The sequence below is a fragment of the Polyodon spathula genome, chromosome 15 (genome assembly GCF_017654505.1).
Source record: "Polyodon spathula isolate WHYD16114869_AA chromosome 15, ASM1765450v1, whole genome shotgun sequence".
Classification (NCBI taxonomy): Eukaryota; Metazoa; Chordata; class Actinopteri; order Acipenseriformes; family Polyodontidae; genus Polyodon; species Polyodon spathula.
The window spans coordinates 31,765,378-31,790,308 of NC_054548.1; the positions used below are offsets into that span (position 1 = coordinate 31,765,378).

At 39.8% G+C, this 24,931-nt stretch overlaps 1 protein-coding gene across 1 annotated transcript in view; it reads left to right on the forward strand.

Moving 5' to 3' along the window:
• LOC121327812 (trafficking protein particle complex subunit 10-like) overlaps window positions 1–24,931 on the forward strand; it is a 142,538-nt gene that overhangs the window by 21,482 nt on the left and 96,125 nt on the right. The window contains exon 3 of the mRNA XM_041272020.1: window positions 21,476–21,611. Coding sequence (XP_041127954.1) covers window positions 21,476–21,611 — 136 coding nt within the window. The remainder of the gene's footprint in view (window positions 1–21,475; window positions 21,612–24,931) is intronic.

A 24,931-nucleotide genomic window follows, 5' to 3' on the forward strand; every position in this document is an offset into this window, starting at 1 on the left:
AAAAACACTTTCTCCTCTCCTTTTCAATTTTACCTTTAGGAGGCACAAAAGTTCAGCGTTGCCGACCTTAATGTGCGCAGAGGTTTAATAAGTGTAACTTCACAGCCAAAAATTGTGTCACTGTTTTTACCACACTGTCTATAAAGTGCTATAAAAAACGTATTTGTGACAGTAGAGTGAATTATGGCAGGGTGGTAGTCCTGCCATAGTTATGGTTGCAATGTTCTTTCCGTTATAAGCCCCTATTTTGTGCAGTTTCAAAAGTAGGGTTAATTTCAATCAATCTACCTGCTGTTTTGAATTTCAGGTCTGATCGGTATTCTGAGTTTTTTCTACATGTTTTGTGTTATTCTGTCCGGTAGTTTTTGAGCTACAGCACTTTTAATAAACGGGTGGTTCTTCATGTAAGTTTGGTGCCGGGAGATCGTTTTTTATTATTCACCTGTAGGTAAAAAACTACTGGACTTTTACTACTCCCATTTGGCAGATTACTGCATCTAAGCATCTTTGGTGCCTTTTGTCATATCATGTGATATGCACTATTGAAGCAGTGTCACTATTGGATGTGCATGTGCATGTGGTCTTTTGGAAGGGTATAAAGGAACGTTCATATTGTAACACTCTCTCTCGCCTCAGCTCAAGCTGAAGACAGCACTGCCATAGTGAAGTCAATGGTAATAAAGTTAAATCTGTTTAGCACATACCTTTGTCCTGGGTCCTGTGTTCCGGAGCAGTAGTTGGATGTCCAGGACCTGCAATAGCAAAATGGAGAGCCTACGGAAACCAGACAGAACAAAGAAGGCCTGAGCAGTTTGCCACGAGGTCATAGAACATGACATGGTGCCAGAAGTGAAGCAGGTCAGACCACTTTGCAGACCCAGCTAAACAGACAGTGGGTGAGGTGCTAAATGCTCTGAAAGCTTACTGTGAACCTAAAAGCAATGAAATATTTGAAAGACACCAATTCTGGGCACATGAGTGGCTAGACCAGGGGTGGGCATAGTATGGCCCGTTCAGAGGTTTAATCCGGCCACTACAGCTTCCATGTCATCATTAGCATGTTGCAATTTGTTGTTGATCAGTTACTATGGTTACGCATCAAGAACTGCGAGGGGTAAAAATAGCTAGTAGTGCGCTTGGAATTTGTTTATTTTTTCTTGTGAGTAGGGGAGCAGAATAATTCAAAATGAGTTTATCAAAGAGGAGGAAAGTTGATGCAGAATGCCACATATTTAAGAAACAATGGACCTCAAAATACTTCTTTACTGATGTGGCAGGGAAAGCTGTCTGCTTACATTGCAAAGAGAGTGTGGCTGTAATTAAAGAATACAATCTAAAACAGCATTTCGAGAGCAAACATGCATCCAGATATTCAAACTTCTCTGCCGATGAGAAAGGAAAGACAGCGAACAAGATGGTTGCTCGAGTGCAAAAAGAGCAAAGTTGTTTCACAAAGCTATACGGAGCGAAAGATGGAGTTATGAATTATCACAAGCTATGTGATCGCACACAAAATTGCTCAAAACAGCAAACCATTGTCAGAGGGAGAATTTATCAAGCAATGCTTAGTTAAATGTGCTGGGATATTGTGCCAAGATAAGAAAAAGCAGTTCCAGAACATTTCTTTGTCAAGGCGAAGTGTGGTGAGGCGTGTCGAAGACATCGTGGATAACCTGGAACAACAGCTGAAAAGCAAGGTAAATGATTTTTCTTACTTCGCACTGGCACTTGACGAGAGTTAGAATCTAAATTAGAATAGAAATGGAAGAAACTGGTGAGTGTGACTATTGACGGGAGTCCAAATCTGACAGGCAGACATGTTGGGTTGTTGAAACGATTACAAGACCAAGTGACAGAAACAAACCCAGACCAGAAATTCATTTTTCTGCATTGCATTCTTCACCAAGAGGTCCTCTGCAAAAATGTTCTGAAACTAGGAAATATCGTGGATACAGTTATAAAACTGGTTAACTTTATTAAAGCGAGAGCAGTAAACCATAGGCAATTTGTCTGTCTGTAGAGACTGTTGCACTGTTGACAAAAAGGTTTTGACTATAAATTATTTCCTAAGACAAACTTTGAATAAGTATATGTAGTTAGCTAAGTGTTGTTAAATCTCACTATTTTGTAGCGGACAGAACATAATGGGGTAGTCGTCATAATACAAAAAAGGTAGCAATAGTAATTTTAGGAATTCTGTAACGTTACAAAAAAGTACGGCCCTGACAACTTATCAGAATTGGTGAAATGGCCCCCATATGTAAATTATTGCCCACCCCTTGGTTAGACTCACATACCTTAAACAAATATGTAACTGAACTCGGGGTAAAGGCAAAAAAACTGTGTTTTTGGCACAAATGAAGAAACAGTGTTGAGACAAAATAGTCTTTAACGTAAAGGACTCCCATCTCAAAGAGAAACTTTTAACTGTCTCCGATCTAACCTTATCGAAAGGTTATAGACTTATGCAGAGCCAAAGAAATCTTACATGCACAATCAAAACTAATGCTTGAGAGCCCCGCTTCTCAGACCGTAATAACACTAGCGGCACAAACATCAGACACTGTCGATCCTTCAACCATAGACTACATTTCTGGACACAAACACACACGACAGCCATCACAAAAATCCTGTGGTAACTGCGGGGAAACCCACAGGCCCAGAGCTTGCCTCGCATATGGTTTAACATGCAGGTCGTGTAACAAAATAAATCATTTTGCTAATGTGTGTAGGGCGACATCTAGCGGTAGAACTCCAACACGACAGGTCAATGAGGTTTTTATTGGAACCCTGGCCAGATTCATAAGCGGAACAAACATACACGCACAGAGGATCAACGGAAAATCCAACTCATAGTCCAAAACAAGGACATTGAGTTCAGAATTGACACAGATGCTGATGCTAGTGTTCTTCCCTTTGCATTATATGAAGCATGGTTTGCAAACAAACCCTTGGAACACACAAGCATAATGTTAACAGCCTGTGGAGGTCTTAAAATAAAACCCCACGGTACCATACATCTGGATGTCACAAAACGAGACGCTACTGTGCTAAAATTACAATTCTTTGTAATTTTAGGAGTGAGGAGTGGCAAACACTGTTGCAGCAGCAAAGGTCATTCAAAATGATCTAGACAAGATTCAGAACTGGGCAGACACATGGCAAATGACATTTAATAGAGAAAAGTGTAAGGTATTGCACACAGGAAACAAAAATATGCATTATAAATATCAGATGGGAGATACTGAAATTGGAGAAGGAATCTATGAAAAAGACCTAGGAGTTTTTGTTGACTCAAATGTCTTCATCTAGACAATGTGGGGAAGTGTCACAGAGACGGCCGAAGTGGGCGGCGTCAGAACCAGGAAAAGGAATGAATGACAGAGAGGTGTGGTTTGGTGGAGCTGAGGGAATGTTTCGCTCAGCATTTAATAAACAGAACAGAAAATAAAAAGGTTGTACAAACAAACACAAACACAGGACACGACACACGTCGCCAAAACAAAAAGACAAACAAAACGGACTAGACAGACAAACACGGTGAGCAGATACGTTACATTGTTATTATTATTATTATTATTATTATTATTATTATTATTATACTTATTATTTCCTCCGTCTCCAATCCCGTTCTCCACTCACCGAACACCCAACCGCGAGTATGTGAAAACGTGCCTCTATATATACTGTTGTGCTGGGATTCAATTACTAATTAATTATTCACTTGAATCCCAGCACGTGAATTAATAAAGTGCAATTCCCCGTGCTCACATATTACTACATTTTACTTGCACGTGAAGTGCTGTGCAATCCTCGTGCCTAAATACACATATACATTTTAAACACTCATGTTACACAGACCCGTTTATATCCCGTGTACCAATGTCTATACACCAACATTTAAACACACAACACGCAACACATAACAGATAATATACACAGGGGTGGGCACTTTGTCACAGGAAGCTATAAAAAAGGCCAACAAGATGCTCGGATCCATTGTGAAAAGTGTTGAATTTAAATCAAGGGAAGTAATGTTAAAACTGTACAATGCACTAGTTAGACCTCATCTTGAATATTGTGTTCAGTTCTGGTCACCTCGCTATAAAAAAGTTATTGCTGCTCTAGAAAGAGTGCAGAGAAGAGCGACCAGAATTATTCCAGGTTTAAAAGGCATGTTATATGCAGACAGGGTAAAAGAATTGAATCTATTCTGTCTTGAACTAAGAGGACTACGCGGCGACCTAATTCAAGCATTCAGAATTCTAAAAGGTATTGACAATGTCAACCCAAGGGACATTTTCGACCTGAAAAAAGAAACAAGGACCAGGGGTCACAAATGGAGATTAGACAAAGGGGCATTCAGAACAGAAAATAGGAGGCACTTTTTTACACAGAGAATTGTGAGGGTCTGGAATCAACTCCCCAGTAATGTTGTTGAAGCTGACACCCTGGGATCCTCCAAGAAGCTGCTTGATGAGATTCTGGGATCAATAAGCTACTAACAACCAAACGAGCAAGATGGGCCGAATGGCCTCCTCTCGTTTGTAAACTTTCTTATGTTCTTAATAGTAAATGTTCCAGGGTCAAAAGTGATTATTGCTGACCTCCTGTCCAGGGCTCCTCTCCCTAGCGACTTTGCAGAATGGAATATAGAGCAGTTTGAAGACAGGGTTGTGAACAGCGTACAGAAAAGTGTTTCATTGCCAGATAACATGTTAGAAAAAATACAAGAGGAAACAGCAAATGATCCTCAGTTTACTGAAATAAACAAACTCCTGAATGGTGCCTGGCCAGACAGGTTGTCTCAAACCCATCCTATAGCCAAGCCTTTTTGGCCAATCAAGCACTTATTGCGAGTCCAAGACGGATTGCTGCTCTTTGGAGACAGAGTAGTAATTCCTTCTAACCTTAGAACACTGATGTTGGAGATATTGCGTGTTGCACATCGAGGTGTCAATAGAACGAAAGCATACGCACAAGAGTACATGTTTTGGCCCAATATGGGTTCTGATATAGAATTATGTGTTAAACAGTGTGACCCATGCCAGGCGCTACTCCTGATTAGTCATGACATTCCTGACATCCCATGGTTAAAGGTTGGTGCAGACATATTTGATCTTGACACACACAGCTACCTGATAGTCATTGACTACTGTTCCAAATTCCATGAGATCCAGCAGCTGCCAGACGAAATAGGGGCGATAGTGATAGGTGGTAGTGGCAGACAACATGCCTTTTGCGAGTAAGGAGGTACACCTGATGGCTACTAAATGGGGATTCACTTTTACTCATTCCAGTCCATATTACACTCAAAGCAATGGTTTAGCTGAACGTACTGTCCAAATTGTCAAACAAGTGTTGAATAAGGCTATGCAGTCAGGCACTGATCCACATTTGGCTGTTCTCACCCTTCGCAAGACCCCCATTTCGAGGATGAAGTACTCTCCTCAACTGCTTATGGGCAGAGTCTAACAAGGGGTCATACCTGTGGTGTCACGCAAACTGAGGCCATGTGTGGTACGGCAGGCCACGCAACAATTGGCCAAGAAGCAACATAAGCAAAAAGCTTACTATGACAGGGAGGCTTCTGAAACCATTTAAAGCAGGTGATCCTGTATGCCTTGAAACTGCACAGGGCTGGTTCCCAGCTACAGTTCAAACTGTTTGCAAGGAGGTCCTATGATGTGGGAACTGCCTCTGGCAGAGTGTACCGACGCAACATGAGGCATCTCAGAGCTGACCACAGTAAACTGCAGGAGTTTCTCTTTAATGCCTCATCTGTGGGGTCGCTTACTGACAATGTTCCTGTGTCCAGTGAAAATGATGGTGTTGCTATTGATGTTACACAAAATGATTTTGCTGTTCCTGCACAGCCTGGAGCTGACGTTCGGGTTACCAGGTCTGGTAGACAGCTGGTACTATCGAGTCGTTATATGACTATGCCATTTAAAAAAAAAAAAAAAATCTTTTGTTTAAAAAAAAAAAAAAAAAAAAAGAAAAAACCTTTGAAAAGGGGGGGTGTCGTATCATGCGATACGCACTAGTGATATTCAGTGTCACTATTGGACGTGCATTTGTACGTGGTCTTTTGTTCGCTCTCTCTCGCCTCAGCTCAAGCTGAAGACAGCACTGCCATAGTGTTAAGTCCCAAGTGGAATTCAATGTGTAAGTTAAATTTGATTAGCACATACCTTTTGTCCATAACCTGCAATAGCGAAAGAGAGAGCCTACGGAGACCAGATGGAACAAAGAAGGCCTAAGCAGACTTAAGTCGCAGTTTGCCACAAGGTCACAGAACATGACACCTTTTGTGTGTGGGGAGGTTTAAAAATGTGTATTTTAATATAAAAAAGTAATTTAGCTGGCTGCACAAATATGCACTCAAATCCTATTTAAAAAAAAAAATTACCGATAACAAACCCTTCACAAAACAGGGTACAAACAGCTGCATGTCAATAGAATATTTAAATTAAATACGGTGCTGTATGAAGTTGCTATTTACGCCGCAGCTGGAAGTAGACTACATTACTGGATTGCTGTGCTGTATAATAGTAGTGCATAGGGACATATTTTTTCATCAAGACTGTAATGAGCTAGTTGAAACATTTAAGTAGCTGACTCACATTTTTAAGTTTCTGAACCTAGCTGAAAAACAAAAAATGTGTTGGGATGCAGTGTTTTAATTAGCTCTCTTAGAACAGCCCTGTTTCACCTGCATTATACCAGGCTGGTTGCCTTTTTTTGTGTGGTCTATACTTCATGGGATGCTGTATAACATATTTATTTCCATGTATGTAGGACTTTAGAAATTGATACTGTAGTAGAGTAAAGTAAATTCAGTAACAAAAGCTTTGTTAAAATAACGCTAAGGTTGCATTTCAGGAAATGGGACGTTGAGGTTGAACGCAACCTTAACTCACACCTATTATGCCTGTAATTCGCATCAGATATGATGTCATACATGACATCAGTAATGACATAGCAAACGACTAATCACATGACAGATGCTCCACCAAGACTGCCCAGAAGGACATTACCTGGGTGTGTTTATTGGCATGCAGAATATTGTGCCGTCAGCGGCTGTTAGGAATTCATATGACAATAACGACACAAGAAGAGTTTGGTCCTCATTTTCCATGACACTGTTCTAGAAAAAACAAACATTCCTTTTGCTGAGTGAGATACATATTCAAATGCATTTGGTAAAAGAAAGTTTACAAATGAGAGGAAGCCATTCGGCCCATCTTGCTCGTTTGGTTGTTAGTAGCTTATTGATCCCAGAATCTCATCAAGCAGCTTCTTGAAGGATCCCAGGTTGTCAGCTTCAACAACATTACTGGGGAGTTGATTCCAGACCCTCACAATTCTCTGTGTAAAAAAGTGCCTCCTATTTTCTGTTCTGAATGTCTTTGTCTAATCTCCATTTGTGACCCCTGGTCCTTGTTTCTTTTTTCAGGTCGAAAATGTCCCTTGGGTCGACATTGTCAATACCTTTTAGAATTTTGAATGCTTGAATTATGTCGCCGCGTAGTCTTCTTTGTTCAAGACTGAACAGATTCAATTCTTTTAGCCTGTCTGCATATGACATGCCTTTTAAGCCCGGAATAATTCTGGTCGCTCTTCTTTGCACTCTTTCTAGAGCAGCAATATCTTTTTTATAGCGAGGTGACCAGAATTGAACACAATATTCAAAATGAGGTCTTACTAGTGCATTGTACAGTTTTAACATTACTTCCCTTGATTTAAATTCAACACTTTTCACAATGTATCCGAGCATCTTGTTGGCCTTTTTTATAGCTTCCCCACATTGTCTAGATGAAGACATTTCTGAGTCAACAAAAACTCCTAGGTCTTTTTCATAGATTCCTTCTCCAATTTCAGTATCTCCCATATGATATCTATAATGTACATTTTTATTTCCTGCGTGCAGTACCTTACACTTTTCTCTATTAAATGTCATTTGCCATGTGTCTGCCCAGTTTTGAATCTTGTCTAGATCATTTTGAATGACCTTTGCTGCTGCAACAGTGTTTGCCACTCCTCCTATTTTTGTGTTGTCTGCAAATTTAACAAGTTTGCTTACTATACCAGAATCTAAATCATTAATGTAGATTAGGAATAGCAGAGGACCTAATACTGATCCCTGTGGTACACCACTGGTTACCACACTCCATTTTGAGGTTTCTCCTCTAATCTGTACTTTCCGTTTACAGAGATTTTTTTTTTCCAGTGTAATGGTGGAGCATTTGTCATGTGGTTAGTCATTGCTGACATATATCTGATGTGATGCATAGGCATAATAGGGGTGAGTTAAGGTTGCGTGCCTTAACGTCACATTTCCTGACTTTTGTGATTTTGAACTGAAACCTTAACGTTATTTTAACAAAGTTTTTGTTAATGAATACATAATTGAATACATATATATGTGTGTGTGTGTGTGTGTGTGTGTGTGTGTGTGTGTGTGTCTCTCTCTCTCTCTCTCTCTCTATATATATATATATATCACACACACACACACACACACACACACAGTCGCTCCTGTACTTATGATGCACGGCACTTACTACTCTTTTGCATTGTTACCCCGCTTCGACTTTACGACATCGATACGGCATTTATGACACAGTGAGACACAAGACACGTGTCCTGTGCGCTCGCTCGTTGTTCGAACCGCAGTACCTGCCGTGGTCGTCCTGACTCAGTCACTTAGTGTTTGGTTTTTTCGGCATGTAACTGTTTTTTTTTAGAATTGATTTGCCTTTAACAATGTCTGATAAGAAGAAACTAATGGGGGGAGATATTTCGGGTTCTAAAACGTAGAACCATTACAATGGAAACAAAGTTGAACATTATCAAGCTTTCCGAAAAAGGTGAGACGGCTACCGAAATTGGTCGAGCCTTGGATATCCCTTGTACATCGGTGGAGAGAATCAGAAAAGATAAGGTAAGAATTAAGGAGCATGTTAAGGCTCTGCTGCAATGCAGGCAACAGTGATAGCCAAGCAGCGTGAGGGACTTACTGCCGAGGTTGAAAAACTTCTGATTGTTTGGATTGAGGATCAGACTCAATGCCGTATATGCCCTTGAATTTGGCATTCATTCAAGAAAAGGCTAGGAGTCTTTATGGGCAAGAACTGGGGGAGAGTTTTAAAGCTGAACCTTTTAATGCAAGCAGGGGTTGGTTTTCTAGATTTAAAGCAGGCGCTAATTTGCATAATATGAAGGTGAGTGGTGAAGCTGCTTGTGCTGATGAGGAGGCAGCTCGTAGTTTTCCTGAGACATTAGCTCAGATTATTAAAGAGGGTGGGTATTGTGCACATCAAGTGTTTAATGTGGACGAAATAGGGCTCTATTGCAGGGGTCTCAAAGTAGTGGCCCACGGGCCACAAGTGGCCCACACAGCGCAGCAATCCAGCCCGCTAAATAGTTACAAAAGTTATTTAATCTGGCCCGCATGGAGCTGCATGCGTAAAACTCAAGTAAACAGTTGTAAAATGTGTGTAGGTGATGTTGTGCATTGTTTATCGTTAGTTCTGTTGTAATACGTTGCTACCACTTTAAGAACTGTCTCATTAGCTACTGTAAATTGACACAGTCCTGGTTTACAGCAGAGAAAAGAAACCATACAGACCGACGTGTGTCTGGGAGGAGCAACTGAACTGACAGCTTGGTGACAGTGAATGTCTCAACATTTTGTGCATTAACAATTGACAAAAGAGTTTTAGTAATATTAGCCAGCCTGCAAATACAGTAGCAGAGCTTGTTGTTGAGCTTTCTAAAGATCTTGAGGAGCAGCTCTGCGAGAAAGGCAAAGCATTCAGTGCATACTGCTTGATGAGAGCACCGATTTGGTTGACAGTGTGCAGCTGGCGATATTTGTGAGGGGTGTTGATATTAAAGTCACGGCAGAACTGCTAAGCCTTTCTACAATGTGCGGTAGAACAAAAGCAAGTTAGATCTTTCAAAACCTTAGAAGCACTAGAACACGCTGGTCTGAGATGGCATTCTTTAGCAGGCTTAACAACAGATGGAGCCCCAGCAATAATTGGGAAAAAGAACGGGTTGGTAGCGCTTGTGCAAAAAAAGATGGAAGAACAAAGCGCAGAGCAACCAGTAGCATTACACTGCATCATTCACCAGCAGGCACTGTGCAGTAAATCTTTGAAGCTCGACAGTGTTATGCCTGTTGTTGTGAAATGTGTGAACTACATTCGCTCCAGGGGCTTGCAGCACAGACAGTGCTTTCTTGGAGGAAATTGAATCCAAATATGGTGACTTGCTGTACTTCACAGAGGTATGTTGGCTAAGCAGGGGCACTGTCTTAAAGAGATTCTTTGAGTTAAAAACAGAGGTGAAAAGGTTTATGGAGTAGATTAATATGCCTCAGTCAGAGCTTGAAGACACAAAATGGATGATGGATCTTGTTTTCCTTGTTGATATCACCCAAGAGTTGAATAACCTAAACCTGAAGCTACAAGGTCCTGGTCAGCTTGTGACAACAGTGGTTGATGATGTGATCATTCACAACTAAAATGAAACTGGAAAAATCAGATTTCTCAGAGTAATCACACTGATTTTGGAAGAGCTGGACATTGAAATGCAGTTCAGTGGTGCTGAATATGCTGCTAAACTTGACCTACTTTTGGAAGAATTTGGTCAGCGGTTTGCAGATTTCAGAAGGCATAGAGTAAGCTTCCAGTTATTGGCTGATCCATTTTTAGTGGAAACAGCACCAAGTGATTTACAGATGGAGCTCTTTGATCTGCAATGCAACTCACCTCTGAAGAATAAATTCAAGGAAGCCCAAAGAGATGTCACACAGTTCTTCAAGCAGCTACCACCATCTTTCCCACAGCTTTGCAAAAACTTCAGAAAACCATGGCTCTGTTCGGCAGCACATACATTTGTGAGAAACTTTTTTCCATTATGAGTATAAACAAGTCAAAATACAGAACAGAATTATCTGACACACACCTTGCTGTGATCCTGAAGGTTTCAACTGCTTAGTCACCGAGGCCAAACGTCAACAGACTCACAGAACTGAAGCGTTGCCAGGAGTCTGGCAAGCACTAAAAAATCTTTGGCAAACCCAGATTGTAAAAAAGTTCTATGACAGTTCAGTGTAACACTTCATGAAAGAAGGTTATCTTTTTTTAACCAATACCATCTTTCGTGATGTCATTGAACATCCTTAGGATTTCAGGGTTGACATTGGCCTGCATGTAAATTGAGTTTGAGACCCCTGCTCTATTGGAAAAAAATGCCATCTAGAACATACATTGCTAAAGTATCATTGCCCGGTTACAAAGCTGCTAAGGATATACCCACTCTTCTGCTAGGTGCCAATGCTGTGGGTGATTTTAAACTCAAAACACTTAATTATATACCATTCAGAAAACCTTAGGGCAATCAAGGGTTATTCAGAGGGATTCCTTCCAGTCATTTGGAAGTCCAACTGTAAGGCTTGGGTAACTGGGATCGAGGACTGGTTTAGTCATTATTTTGTGCCAGCTGTGAAGGATTATTGCCATAAGTCTTGTATTGAAAATGTTGTTGATCCTCGACAATGCTCCTGGCCATCCTGTTCACCTTGATGACTTGCACCCCAACATGAAAGTGGTCTATCTGCCCCCTATCACCAACTCTTTGCTACAGCCTATGGATCAGAGGGTATTTGCCCCTTAAAGGCCTATTATCTTAGATGAACATTTGCCTAGGCCATCAGGGCAACTGATTTTGAAGGTGGGACAACTCTTTAAGAATTGTGGAAAGGCTTCAACATCTACCATGCAGTGAAAAACAATGGTGACTCCTGGAATGAAGTGAATCAATCAAATTTGAATGGTATCTAGAGAAAACTGTGTCCAAAATACTATGTTAGGCATTCAAACATTTGGAAATCGCCATGGCCCTATTTGAGGTGAATGATTCAAACCTTGAGCTGAGTGCTTCATAAATCGTGGGATATCGAACATGTACAGTTGCAACAGAGAAATTTACAAAGAAAAGAGACATTTATTTAAAAACAGTTTACACTATACAACGCTTTTTTGTCAAGATGGTGAATGAAGAAATTAAAGGTTTGGCTCTGGATAACATGAGGTAGAAGAAAATAATAATAACAATGACAGTAATAAAGACGAAATGTCAAATCAACCCGACTATGGACTAACCCGGTTATGGAAAGTCGCTGTAAAGTCCTGTACAATGGCAGAAAAAAAGCAAGAAAAAAAATACTTTGTCAAGTTCCTTACAATGGTAACGGACATAACTATAAAGCATAATCATTTCTATATATTGACGGTACCATATACCATAACAGCAATAGGCAAATTAGTCAGTCGTCTTCAAAGGGAACTGCAGGGCCTTGCGTGCAGTGAAATCCGCAGGCACTGCAAAATCCTAGAAATGTTGGCCGAGGAAAACCGCAACCTCATCCTAAGTGTTAAAGAACAAGCGCGCTCTGTCGTGAGTAACCTTCAGAACAGCAGGGAGTACTAAAAAGTTATTAACTCCATGGGAACGAAGCTTCACCAAACGCCCTCCTCTTTGCAGCAGTAACGGAAGAATAATCCACATAGAAAGACAGTTTACGACCTTGGATGTTAACCTGGTCTGATTTTCAATCAGCCTGAAAAATGCGCTGTTGGTCAGTGTAACATCAGCACTGAAATATCAAAGTGCGGTCCCGACTGGAATCTCTATTACCACCAGAGTAAATGCAATGCGCTCTGTTTAGCTTCAGAGAGGGGTGATCGCCATTAGACTTCATTGCCAGAACCAACGTGGAATTTCTTTTTGAAGAAAGCGAACATGGTCATCACCTTCGACTCCCTCCGGTAGGCCCACCAGTCTTGTATTGCAACAACGATTTCTGTCTATTGTGTCAATACGATTGCATTGATTAATTTCACCTTTTTGCTGGCAAAGATCTGCTATGGTGTTGTCTTCAGTTAAGTTCTGCAATATCAGTAACCTCATTTTTAAGAGTATTAAAGACAACAGTGGTATCAGCCACACTTTGAAGAATAGGCCGCAAGGCCAAGTCTGTTGCTTCCTGGACTGTCCCCTTGAAGCAAGTGTCTCCCAATCCTCGGGGCCCACTGACTTTTTCAAGTGCTTCCCCCCCCGGTGTCGACTGAGAAGCAACGGATGCCGTGCGCGAATCTTGGAAACAATACTGCAAAATTAGGAAAGAAACAATTGAGAGGATTAATTATGCGTTTACATTAAAAAGGGCGCTATTTGAATTACAATCGGGTAATACATAGCAGTTAACCTGGTTTAGAGCAATGAGTCAGTCAACACATCTTTATCAGTGTTTCATATTTTATCCTGGTTGTTATTATAATGCCAGTAAAACTCTAAACTTAATGTGTGAAGTACTCTCACATGACATTGCTGGACTGTTACTAAACTGTTTCATATTTATTGTTATTGTAAATGCCAGCAATAAGCTAAACAAGTCTTTTCAAAACACCTTTATTTGTAGACTGAACTACTGTGTTAGTGGAGGACTGTAAATATGATTCTCACAAATATGCTGGACATTTGGTTTTCTGAACTCTTGTAATAGTTCTTAGGTTTTTCTGCTTATTTTAATGCCAGCAATGAGCCAAGTGATGTCTATAAACATTATGGCAGGTTTGAAGTGTCTTCAGGTGCTTTATTTACTATTACAGCAACAAGAGCCTGACTGAAAAAAAAATATTTGTAGTAATATTTATTAAATTTACTTAATTTAACTAGCAACATTATGTTTATCTTCAAATGCCATATTTAATTATTAATATGTTGATAAAAAGTGGGAACAAATGGAATTTGGTATGCCCAAGAATGGAACAATTAGTAGCCTTAAAGAAGGTTACAATTGAAACCAGTGCAGACGCCAGTGTTTTATGCAGTAGTATAATGCAGGTTTATGCAGACCACCAGTTAACCATGCAGTCTTTGATAATAACTGACAGGGCTGCATAGGATCAGAGGATGATTCAAAATCAGAGGCAGAGCAACAATAAATGTTTATTGCCTCTATTATAAAGCTGATATATGACTGCGGCGTCAATACGAGGGTGGCGCCAAATTGAATACGGAAACATGGGCAGCCTACAAAATTGTCACAGCATCTGTCAATTTTCAGAAAAAAGGTTGGGTGTCTGACTTAAAATTTTCAAGGTTATGTAAACCCTGCATACTAATGTGCTGGTGATGGTGACATTGACCTCTGACCTAATATGGATGGCACATTGAGGTCATGTGACTTTAAGTTCCTGCTTTATATGTACTGTATAATGGATACACAGTTGTATTCTGTGATTTGCTTAGTAAAGTTCCATTATCGACAGTGTCCAGTACAATTAACCATTCCACTGCTGCATATTTTAACCAACAAATCGATAGGTCTTATTCCACTTATAGTGTATATTTGCCCCTGGTGTGCTTTGTTTTTGTTACTAATGCAGGTCATACCCTGCCTAATGAATGAATCAGGACTGAGCAAGACAGCTGTAGCTGTACAATGACCTGAACTAACCTGGCTGTACGGAGAGCTTCTTTTATTAAATTCTTTGTCACAGATCACAAAGATTTAACTTTTGCATACTAGGAGATTTGTCCAAAGAACATAAGAACATAAGAAAGTTTACAAACGAGAGGAGGCCATTCGGCCCATCTTGCTCGTTTGGTTGTTAGTAGCTTATTGATCCCAAAATCTCATCAAGCAGCTTCTTGAAGGATCCCAGGGTGTCAGCTTCAACAACATTACTGGGGAGTTGATTCCAGACCCTCACAATTCTCTGTGTAAAAAAGTGTCTCCTATTTTCTGTTCTGAATGCCCCTTTTTCTAAACTCCATTTGTGACCCCTGGTCCTTGTTTCTTTTTTCAGGCTGAAAAAGTCCCTTGCGTCGACACTGTCAATACCTTTTAGAATTTTGAATGCTTGAATTAGGTCGCCACGTAGTCTTCTTTGTTCAAGACTGAACAGATTCAATTCTTTTAGCCTGTCTGCATATGACATGCCTTTTAAGCCCGGAATAATTCTGGTCGCTCTTCTTTGCACTCTTTCTAGAGCAGCAATATCCTTTTTTATAGCGAGGTGACCAGAACTGCACACAATATTCAAGATGAGGTCTTACAAGTGCATTGTACAGTTTTAACATTACTTCCCTTGATTTAAATTCAACACTTTTCACAATGTATCCGAGCATCTTGTTAGCCTTTTTTATAGCTTCCCCACATTGCCTAGATGAAGACATTTCTGAGTCAACAAAAACTCCTAGGTCTTTTTCATAGATTCCTTCTCCAATTTCAATATCTCCCATATGATATTTATAATGTACATTTTTATTTCCTGCGTGCAGTACCTTACACTTTTCTCTATTAAATGTCATTTGCCATGTGTCTGCCCAGTTCTGAATCTTGTCTAGATCATTTTGAATGACCTTTGCTGCTGCAACAGTGTTTGCCACTCCTCCTACTTTTGTGTCGTCTGCAAATTTAACAAGTTTGCTTACTATACCAGAATCTAAATCATTAATGTAGATTAGGAATAGCAGAGGACCTAATACTGATCCCTGTGGTACACCGCTGGTTACCACACTCCATTCTGAGGTTTCTCCTCTAATCAGTACTTTCTGTTTTCTACATGTTAACCACTCCCTAATCCATGTACATGTGTTTCCTTGAATCCCAACTGCGTTCAGTTTGAGAATTAATCTTTTGTGCGGGACTTTGTCAAAAGCTTTCTGGAAATCTAAATAAACCATGTCATATGCTTTGCAATTATCCATTATGGATGTTGCATCCTCAAAAAAATCAAGCAAGTTAGTTAGGCACGATCTCCCTTTCCTAAAACCATGTTGACTGTCTCCCAGTACCCTGTTACCATATAGGTAATTTTCCATTTTGGATCTTATTATAGTTTCCATAAGTTTGCATATAATAGAAGTCAGGCTTACTGGTCTGTAGTTACCTGGTTCAGTTTTGTTTCCTTTTTTGTGGATCGGTATTACGTTTGCAATTTTCCAGTCTGTCGGTACCACCCCTGTGTCAAGAGACTGCTGCATGATCTTGGTTAGCGGTTTGTAAATTACTTCTTTCATTTCTTTGAGTACTACTGGGAGGATCTCATCCGGCCCAGGGGATTTGTTTATTTTAAGAGCTCCTAGTCCCTTTAACACTTCTGCCTCAGTTATGCTAAAGTTATTTAAAACTGGATAGGAACTGGATGACATGTGGGGCATGTTGTCAGTATCTTCCTTTGTAAAAACTTGTGAAAAGTAATCATTTAACATATTTGCTATTTTTTTTTTCTTCCTCTACGATTTTGCCATTTGTATCTCTTAAACATTTAATCTCCTCTTTGAATGTTCTCTTGCTGTTGTAATATTGGAAAAACATTTTGGAATTGGTTTTAGCTCCCTTAGCAATGTTCATTTCTATTTCTCTCTTGGCCTTTCTAACTTCCTTTTTGACTTGCATTTGCAGTTCTGTGTACTCTTTCTGTGTACTTTCTTTTTGGTCCTTTTTTAATGCTCTGTAAAGTGCCTTTTTTCGCTGAATATTTTTTTTAATTGATCTATTAAACCATTTTGGCAATTTAGTTTTACATTTAGATTTTGTCTACTTTAGGGATGTAATTGTTTTGCGCCTCTAGTACTACATTTTTGAAGAACAACCATCCTTCTTCTGTGGGTGTTTTCTCTATTTTACTCCAATCTACTTCTGTTAGTCTCTGTTTCATTCCTTCATAGTTTGTCTTTTTAAAATTGTAAACCTTAGCTTTAGTCATTACTTTTGGGGTTTTAAAAAACACTTCAAATGAGACCATGTTGTGGTCTGAGTTTGCCAGTGGTTCTCTGACCTCTGTTTTAGTTATTCTATCTTCGTTATTTGAAAAGACTAAATCAAGGCATGCCTCCCCTCTAGTGGGTGCCTTGACAAATTGTGTTAGGAAGCAGTCATTTGTCATTTCCACCATTTCTATTTCATCCTTCGTGCTACCCACCGGGTTTTCCCATTTTATTTGGGGGAAGTTGAAATCCCCCATTAGTATGGCTTCTCCTTTGCTACACACATTTCTAATGTCATTGTATAACAGATTATTTTGCTCACCGTCTGAATCTGGCGGTCTATAGCATGCTCCTATTATTATGCCTTTTGAATTTTTGTCTGTTATTCTGACCCATATTGATTCGGTTTTATTTTCTTTGTCCAGGTTTAACACCTGGGCTTCAAGACTGTTTCTTATGTATAGCGCTACCCCTCCTCCTCTTCTGTCCTGCCTGTCTTTCCTATACAGTGTATACCCACAAATATTATATTCGTCCCCATCACTCTCAGACAACCACGTTTCTGTAACACCTATCACATCATAGTTACCTGTTAGTGCAGTAGCTTGAAGTTCTAGAACTTGTTTGTTTCTGATACTTCTAGCATTTAGATAAATACATTTAATGGTTGTCTTACCTGAGTTGTTGTTCTTGTTTTGATGCGGTCTCCCTTCTGTTTTTTTGTTGATTTCTCCCCCCTTCCTTTCTAGTTTAAATGCTTCCGAACCTGCTCGAGGATCTTTTCTCCAAGTAGACTAGTTCCCTTGTTATTTAAATGCAGTCCATCCCGTCTATACAGATAGTCCTCGTTGTAGAATGTGGTCCAATGATCAAGATAGGTGAAGCCTTCCCGTGTGCACCACGTCTTCAGCCATGCGTTTTGATTAATTATTTCCAGCTGTCCATATGGTCCTTTGCAAGGTGCGGGTAGTATACCAGAAAATACCACAGTTTTGGTTTTCTCTTTTAATTTCCTTCCTAGCTCTCTGAATTTGTTTTGCAGGGATTTTGGTCTGTCTCTTCCAATGTTGTTTGTACCGATGTGGACGACTACTACCGGGTCGTCTCCTGTTCGTTCTAGGAGCCTGTCCACGTTCTCAGTGATGTGCTTGACCGAGGCTCCCGGAAGGCAGCACACTGTTGTAGTAAGGGGGTCCAAACTGCGAATTGAACTTGCTGTGTTTCTCAATATGGAGTCCCCAACAATCATGACCTCCCTTCTTTTTACTGTCTTGTCACCACTGTCAATAGGGTCCTGGATGTTGTTCCTTTCATTCTCTTGTTGTTGGTTCTGCTCATCAAAATTCTGAAGTGACTCAAATCTGTTGGTTGTTTTGATTTCTGGTGGTTGTGTTTGACGAAGTTTCTTTTTTTCCCTGCTTCTGCCTACCTGAACCCAGCTGTTCTGACCTTCTATCTCCCTGGTGGCTTTCAGTCTGTTAGGGGTGATGCAGACTTCCATGAATTGTGGGTGTGCCAGTTCCTCAAGATCCTGTTGCTGTCTCACTTCTTCCAGCTCCATTTCTAGCATACTTACTAGTTTATGCAAATCCTGGATCGCGCGGCACTTTACGCACACTTGGTTTAGCTCCGCTGGGTTTTCTCGGATTTCCCACATCAAGCAGGTGTCACAGATTACTGGCTTGAAGACCATGTTGAGGGTTTTTTTTTTTTGAAGTTTAGTTTCTTCTGCAGCCGTCAACCTGCTTTCAAACTGCTTCGAAACTGCTCTGTACTTTTCCACGCTGTACTTCTCCCACTCGCTGTCGCTTCCACTCGCTGTCGCTGGGAAGACTGCCTCGTTTAACTGCGTTGTTCTGCTGTGCTGTCGGCTCCTCCCCTCGCCCGTGTCTCAAAACGGCGCTGAATTTGAATCAGCTGCTCCGAGTTTCAGCTTGTTTGTTATCAGAAAAACACACAGGGCTGTTTGACTTTGAGCTGCTGCTGTGTTTCCCCAATGTCCTCTGTTTTCTGATTAAAGCAATTCAAGATGCAATTTAACAGTATGACTCTTAAATTTACTGTACTTTTTTTTAAATGTGTTTGCTTAAATTAACATACAGTGCCATGAAAAAGTATTTGCCCCCTGCCTGATTTTCTGCATTTGTGCAAATTTTTCTTATTGAATTTGGTCAGATCTTTTTGTGGGTTATAGTAGTATTTAGAGGGAGTCTGAGAGAAAAAATGACACCAAAGTTTGGTACTTCTTTCATTTGTTTGGTGTGCTAGGTAATCAAACATGCAATCTTCAGGTGTGAAAAAGTTATTGCCCCCATAGTTAACTCAACCCAATTAAAGGGATAATTAGGCTCAGCTGTTTGAATACTATGGCCTGATTTGGGCCAGCTCTGCCCATATAAATCTGTCTAACTTTGGCCCTTACCATCAGATTGAAGATGTCAGCACACAGGTTCTAGAGGCACAACATGCCACGATCAAAAGAAATTCATGAAGACCTCTGGAAAACTTTGTTGATGCCTATCAGTCTAGAAAGGGTTACAAAGCCATTTCTAAGGCTCTGGGGCTCCACCAAACCACAGTCCGAGCCATATTGTTCAAATGGAGAAAGTTTGGGACAGTAGTGAATCTTCCCAGGAGTGTCCGTCCTGCCAAAATCTCTCCAAGAGCAAGGCATAAAATCGTCCAGGAAGTCACAAAGAACCCTAGAACAACATCCAGTTCTGGAACAATGTTCTATGGACAGATGAGTCAAAAGAGGAACTTTTTGGCCAACATGGGCCCCGTTATGTCTGGATAAAACCAAACATTGCATTCCACAGTAAGAATCTCATACCAACGCTCAAGCATGGTGGTGGTAGTGTCATGATTTGGTGATGCTTTACTTCATCAGAACCTGGACGACTTGCCATCATTGAAGGAACCATGAATTCTGCTCTGTATCAGAGAATTCTACAGGAGAATGTCAGGCCATTCGTCCGTAAGCTGAAGCTGAAGCGCAGTTGGGTCATGCAGCAAGACAGTGATCCGAAACACACAAGCAAGTCTACATCAGAATGGTTGAAGAACAAGAAATTTAGTGTCTTGGAATGGCCTAGTCAAAGTCCAGACCTAAACCCCATTGAGATGTTGTGGCAGGACCTGAAACGAGTAGTTTACGCTCAAAAACCCACAAATGTCACTGAGTTGAAGCAGTTCTGCATGAAGGAGTGGGTCAAAATTCTTCCATGGTGCTGTGAGAGACTGATCAATAACTACAGGAAACGTTTGGTTGTAGTTATTGCTGTTAAAGGTGGCGTAACCAGTTATTGATTCTAATGGGGTGATTACTTTTTCACACGGGGGCATTGGGTGTTGTATAACTTTCTTTAATAAATAAATGAAATAAGTATTATATTTTTGTGTTATTTGTTCACTGAGGGTCCCTTTATCTAATTGTAGATTTTGGTTGAAGATCTGGTAACATTCAGTGTCAAAAATGCAGAAAATCAGACAGGGGTAAATACTTTTTCATGGCACTGTACCAGTCATATATATCAGGTTAAGTGACAAGCGGCTTGCCTGCAAGAGCAGAAATTAAAAGTTACTACGATGAGCTCAAGGGGACCAAATCCTGTAGAGATGTGTGGTCCATGCCAAAGAAGAGACAAACAACGCATTATTTTAAAATCCTAATTTGTCAATTTTAATGATTCTGTTATTACTGAGAAGAACTCTTGTTTTGAAATATGTTTTAATATCTTATCGGTTCAATAGGTTGTAAGAGCACAGTGTTTACTGCAGCTACTGTAGATTTAACAAGACATTCATGGATGTGAGAAACTTACCAGTATCTGACTGCTTGTTATCATCTAACTAAAGTCTTTCACATTTGACTTAAGAGATTGGCAAAAGAGAGATGCAGCTTTAAGGGATGTCATTTTCTTTACAAATTAACCTATCCTGTGAGGCACAGCCCATTTACACAAAAGTGAGTGCAACATTTCAGAGGTGTCAGCACTGAGTAACACATTTGTCTACCTACCAAAGATACCTCCTTGTAGTGGATTTATTCTCCTCTATCCAAAGAGGCTCAGAATTCAGGTTGATTATCAGCTTGATGTATATAAAGGAAGAGTCGATATGTGTACTGTTAACGTACACAAGGCTTACAGTAGATTTTATACATGTTCTATAGGGTAAGGTGTGTCTCTGGGTGGAATATAACAGAAGTTTGTGATAAGGCCTTTTGTTCATTCCAGCTGTGCTAAGCCTACCAGGACCAATTTGTCCTGGGCAGTTTTTTCCTGGGGACAGGGTGTAAATCCTTTGATCTGATGAGGTGTCGACCGTGATGTAACTTCTCTCCTGTCTCACGCAATTCTCTGTTATTACAGCACAAGATAAAATCAAAACAGAGACAGTCCCATAGTTATCAGAGGTGGTGGCCCAGGGATGGGGAGTACTGTTGTTCACAAGCCCGAGGGCCAACTGCAGCTGATGCAATCACTGTCTACTACAATCTGGAAGGCGTTTTGTGTTCATTTAAATGTATATAGAAATACAAGGTACACACGTAACACACAAGATACAAAGTTCATCAGAATTAAATAATTTTCCTCTTCATCCTGTATGATAAGCAACCCTGGGCAGGGTATGTGCTCTATTTTAGTGTGCTCTGATTAATTAATCCCAATCTCTGCAGGTCTTATGGACGTCCACCAAAGATGATTCACCTGGAGGCCAACTTTGTCCAGTTTAAAGAAGACCTGTTACCCAAGGAAGACAATAAGGCACTTCTAACTTTCCCTTTTCTGCATATATACTGGACAGATTGCTGTGTAAGTATTGCTTAATTAGCATGTTGTAATTATAATTAACACAAATATGTTTTGAGATTGCTGTAATTTACCGTAAATGAGTGATAAAGATCGGCTTTTGTGAAAATGTGAGTTTTGGTTTGTGTTGATCAGGTGTTTGGTTATGCATCAAAGTAACCCCCCAATCCCCTCCTCTATACTTGTTTGTCCAAGAAGTGGAGTGTTCCCCTTTTTTGTTTCCCAGCCTCTCTATTGTGTAACAAAGGCAACCCTGGGTAGGGTATTAGATCACATTTGGATCCCATGTTTTTTAATCAACCTCTGTTCCAAATCTGGCCATCAAACATGGAACTGGCTTGCTTTTGTTACAAAAATGGCTAGTACATTGTTTGTTTGTATAGCATGTTGGCCCAGTGGGAACTTGCATTGTAAAAATAAGTATCTTCTTTGTATGTATCGAGTGCTTTTACCTGTTTTGCTGAGCTAAGCATTACTGGATGTCACTATATTACATTTTGGCAGTATGATTAACTGTCAAAATATACCTTGGTTATGTTTTTGTTTTTTTGTTTTATTATTATATGCAGCTATTTAACCAGTAAAAATGCCATTAACATTTTTTTTTTTTAAAGTAGCTGTTTAAATAGTTAAAATCTAAAATAAAATGTACATAGCTGTAGGTGTATCTCCCTCTTCTGGGTTTTAGCTGGAGCATATTTTCCAGTTTTCTGCAACTACAGAATACAATGAACGTCCTGTACAAAAGGACATATAAGAAGGACATGTTAATAAACTCCTATAACAGTGCAATGTTTGCAACATTTTTCTAAAAAGGCAAAAAATAAGTTTTTACTGTTTCAAAACAGAAATAACCTTAGTGTTAATTTAAGTGCTCTTAGTTACATAACCTTATTTTATTTATTGCGTTTATATAGCACTTTTGATACAAAAGTATCACAAAGCACTGTACCGTACATAGCCAAAAAAAAGACCAAACCACAATGCATTTGTATAGCATATCACACATACAACTGCCACAATCAGACCATTTAATAACAGATTTAAAAAACAGTATATACATAATACAAAAGCAGCAATTTTTAAGTTACATTAAAACCCAGCTGTACAGCCGGGCGTCAGAACATTATAGCCGGGAGCACTTTTAACAGAAAAATAAACTATAGCCTTACCTTAAATATACAATAAGACAAAGAGTTTGAATAATGTGTCGTCTTTCGTTGACTGTATCTGATTGCGCTTTTTTTATATTTTACATTTTCTTTTCATTACGATTTGACTGGGGAAAGAACGTAGGGTCTCTTACTTTTTAGCTTAATTATTGAGCTTATTGCTTCATTTAAATTGTTTTCTTTGTGTTAAGTTTTCAGGGCATTTTGTTAATGCACGTCTATTTTTGTTTTTCGCTATTCTACATTTTTTGAGTGCAGCTGTTCATTTTAACCTTTTTTTTTTTTTTTTTTTTTTTACAAAACAGTACTCACACATGATTGGTTGCCATCATAACTGTTGCATGAAATCGCAGTATAATAATCCAGCACCTCTGCACTTAAGCATTTGTATATCAGCAGACAACAGCTGATATCCCATTACGCCTTTCTTCTTAAAGTTGTACGGCCTCTATATATGAACCCCCAATATCTCTCACAAGCACCTGGGTACATATTACAATATCACAACAAAAGGAATTCGCTTTTTTTTTTTTTTTTGGTACATATGTATAGCTATTATGTACTATATATCACCTTACAGTACAATAGTACGACAAAAAATGGACTGAATGATAATACCCGAAAATAATCTTATTATTTCTTACATTGTCTGATGAACTCCACACAATGTGAACTTCCCAGTCTCCATGTCGCTTGGGTCAGGAGAAAGAACCAGATCTCTTTCCCAGAGATCCCTTTTATAATCCTTATTGGCGCTAATTTCGTTCTCCTCCTCCATAAAATCCCACCTCGTATCCACGTCAGGTTGTCCAATTTCTCTTGCGTATGCGTGGGTAAGGACTACATGCGTTTCGCTTTTGTTATTTTTGATCGTAAAAAAAAAAAAAAGTATAGGGCTAGTTTTTTGTTTTTCTCCTGTTTCCTCTCTTTTTGCCTCTTCCTGTCTTTTTGCCTCTATGCCTTGGCACATGGCAAATGACATTTAATCGAGGATAATGTAAGGTACTGCACACAGGAAATAAAAATGTGCATTATAAATATCATGTGGGAGATACTGAAGAAGGAATCTATGAACAAGACCTAGGAGTTTATGTTGACTCAAAAATGTCTTCATCTAGACAATGTGGGTAAGCTATAAAAAAAGGCCAACAAGATGCTCGGATATATTGTGAAAAGTGTTGAATTTAAATCAAGGGAAGTAATGTTAAAATTGTACAATGCATTAGTAAGACCTCATCTTGAATATTGTGTTCAGTTCTGGTCACCTCACTACAAAGGATATTGCTGCTCTAGAAAGAGTGCAAAGAAGAGCGACCAGAATTATTCTGGGTTTAAAAGGCATGCATACAGGCTAAAAGAATTGAATCTCAGTCTTGAACAAAGAAGACTATGCGGCGACCTAATTCAAGCATTCAAAATTCTAAAAGGTGTTGACAATGTCGACCCAAGGGACATTTTCGACCTGAAAAAAGAAACAAGGACCAGGGGTCACAAATGGAGATTAGAGAAAGGGGCATTCAGAACAGAAAATAAGAGGCACTTTTTTACACAGAGAATCGTGAGGGTCTGGAACCAACTCCCCAGTAATGTTGTTGAAGCTGACACCCTGGGATCCTTCAAGAAGCTGCTTGATGAGATTCTGGGATCAATAAGCTACTAACAACCAAATGAGCAAGATGGGACGAATGGCCGCCTCGTTTGTAAACTTTCTTATGTTCTTATGCATACTATCTGTTCTAAGTGTGCCATTGTCATTCCCGCAGCAGCTGAGAAAGAGATGCATCAGTGAAATCAGCTCCACCATTACGGAAGCTCCAGCAGCCAAGGCTCAACCACCGCCTTCGCAGCTACCTATGCCTAAAGATCTTTTCTTTCAATGGTTAAAAGAATATGAGCAGCCTAAACAAGGTCAACTTTGACAGCCTGTAACTCATACAATAACGGATACCGCCCCACCTGGAAGTTCACAGGAGCGATACTTTCTAGATGCTCCCATCATCGATTCCACCCCCGAGGATGACGTTTGTGAGCATACAGGCAGCTCCTCTCTTATATACACTGATGCAGATGCCGTACTGAGAAGGATTTCATCCTCTCTCAAAGTACAAACCCAGACCTGTGCAGATCAGGATGACTTCCTTAGCATCTTGG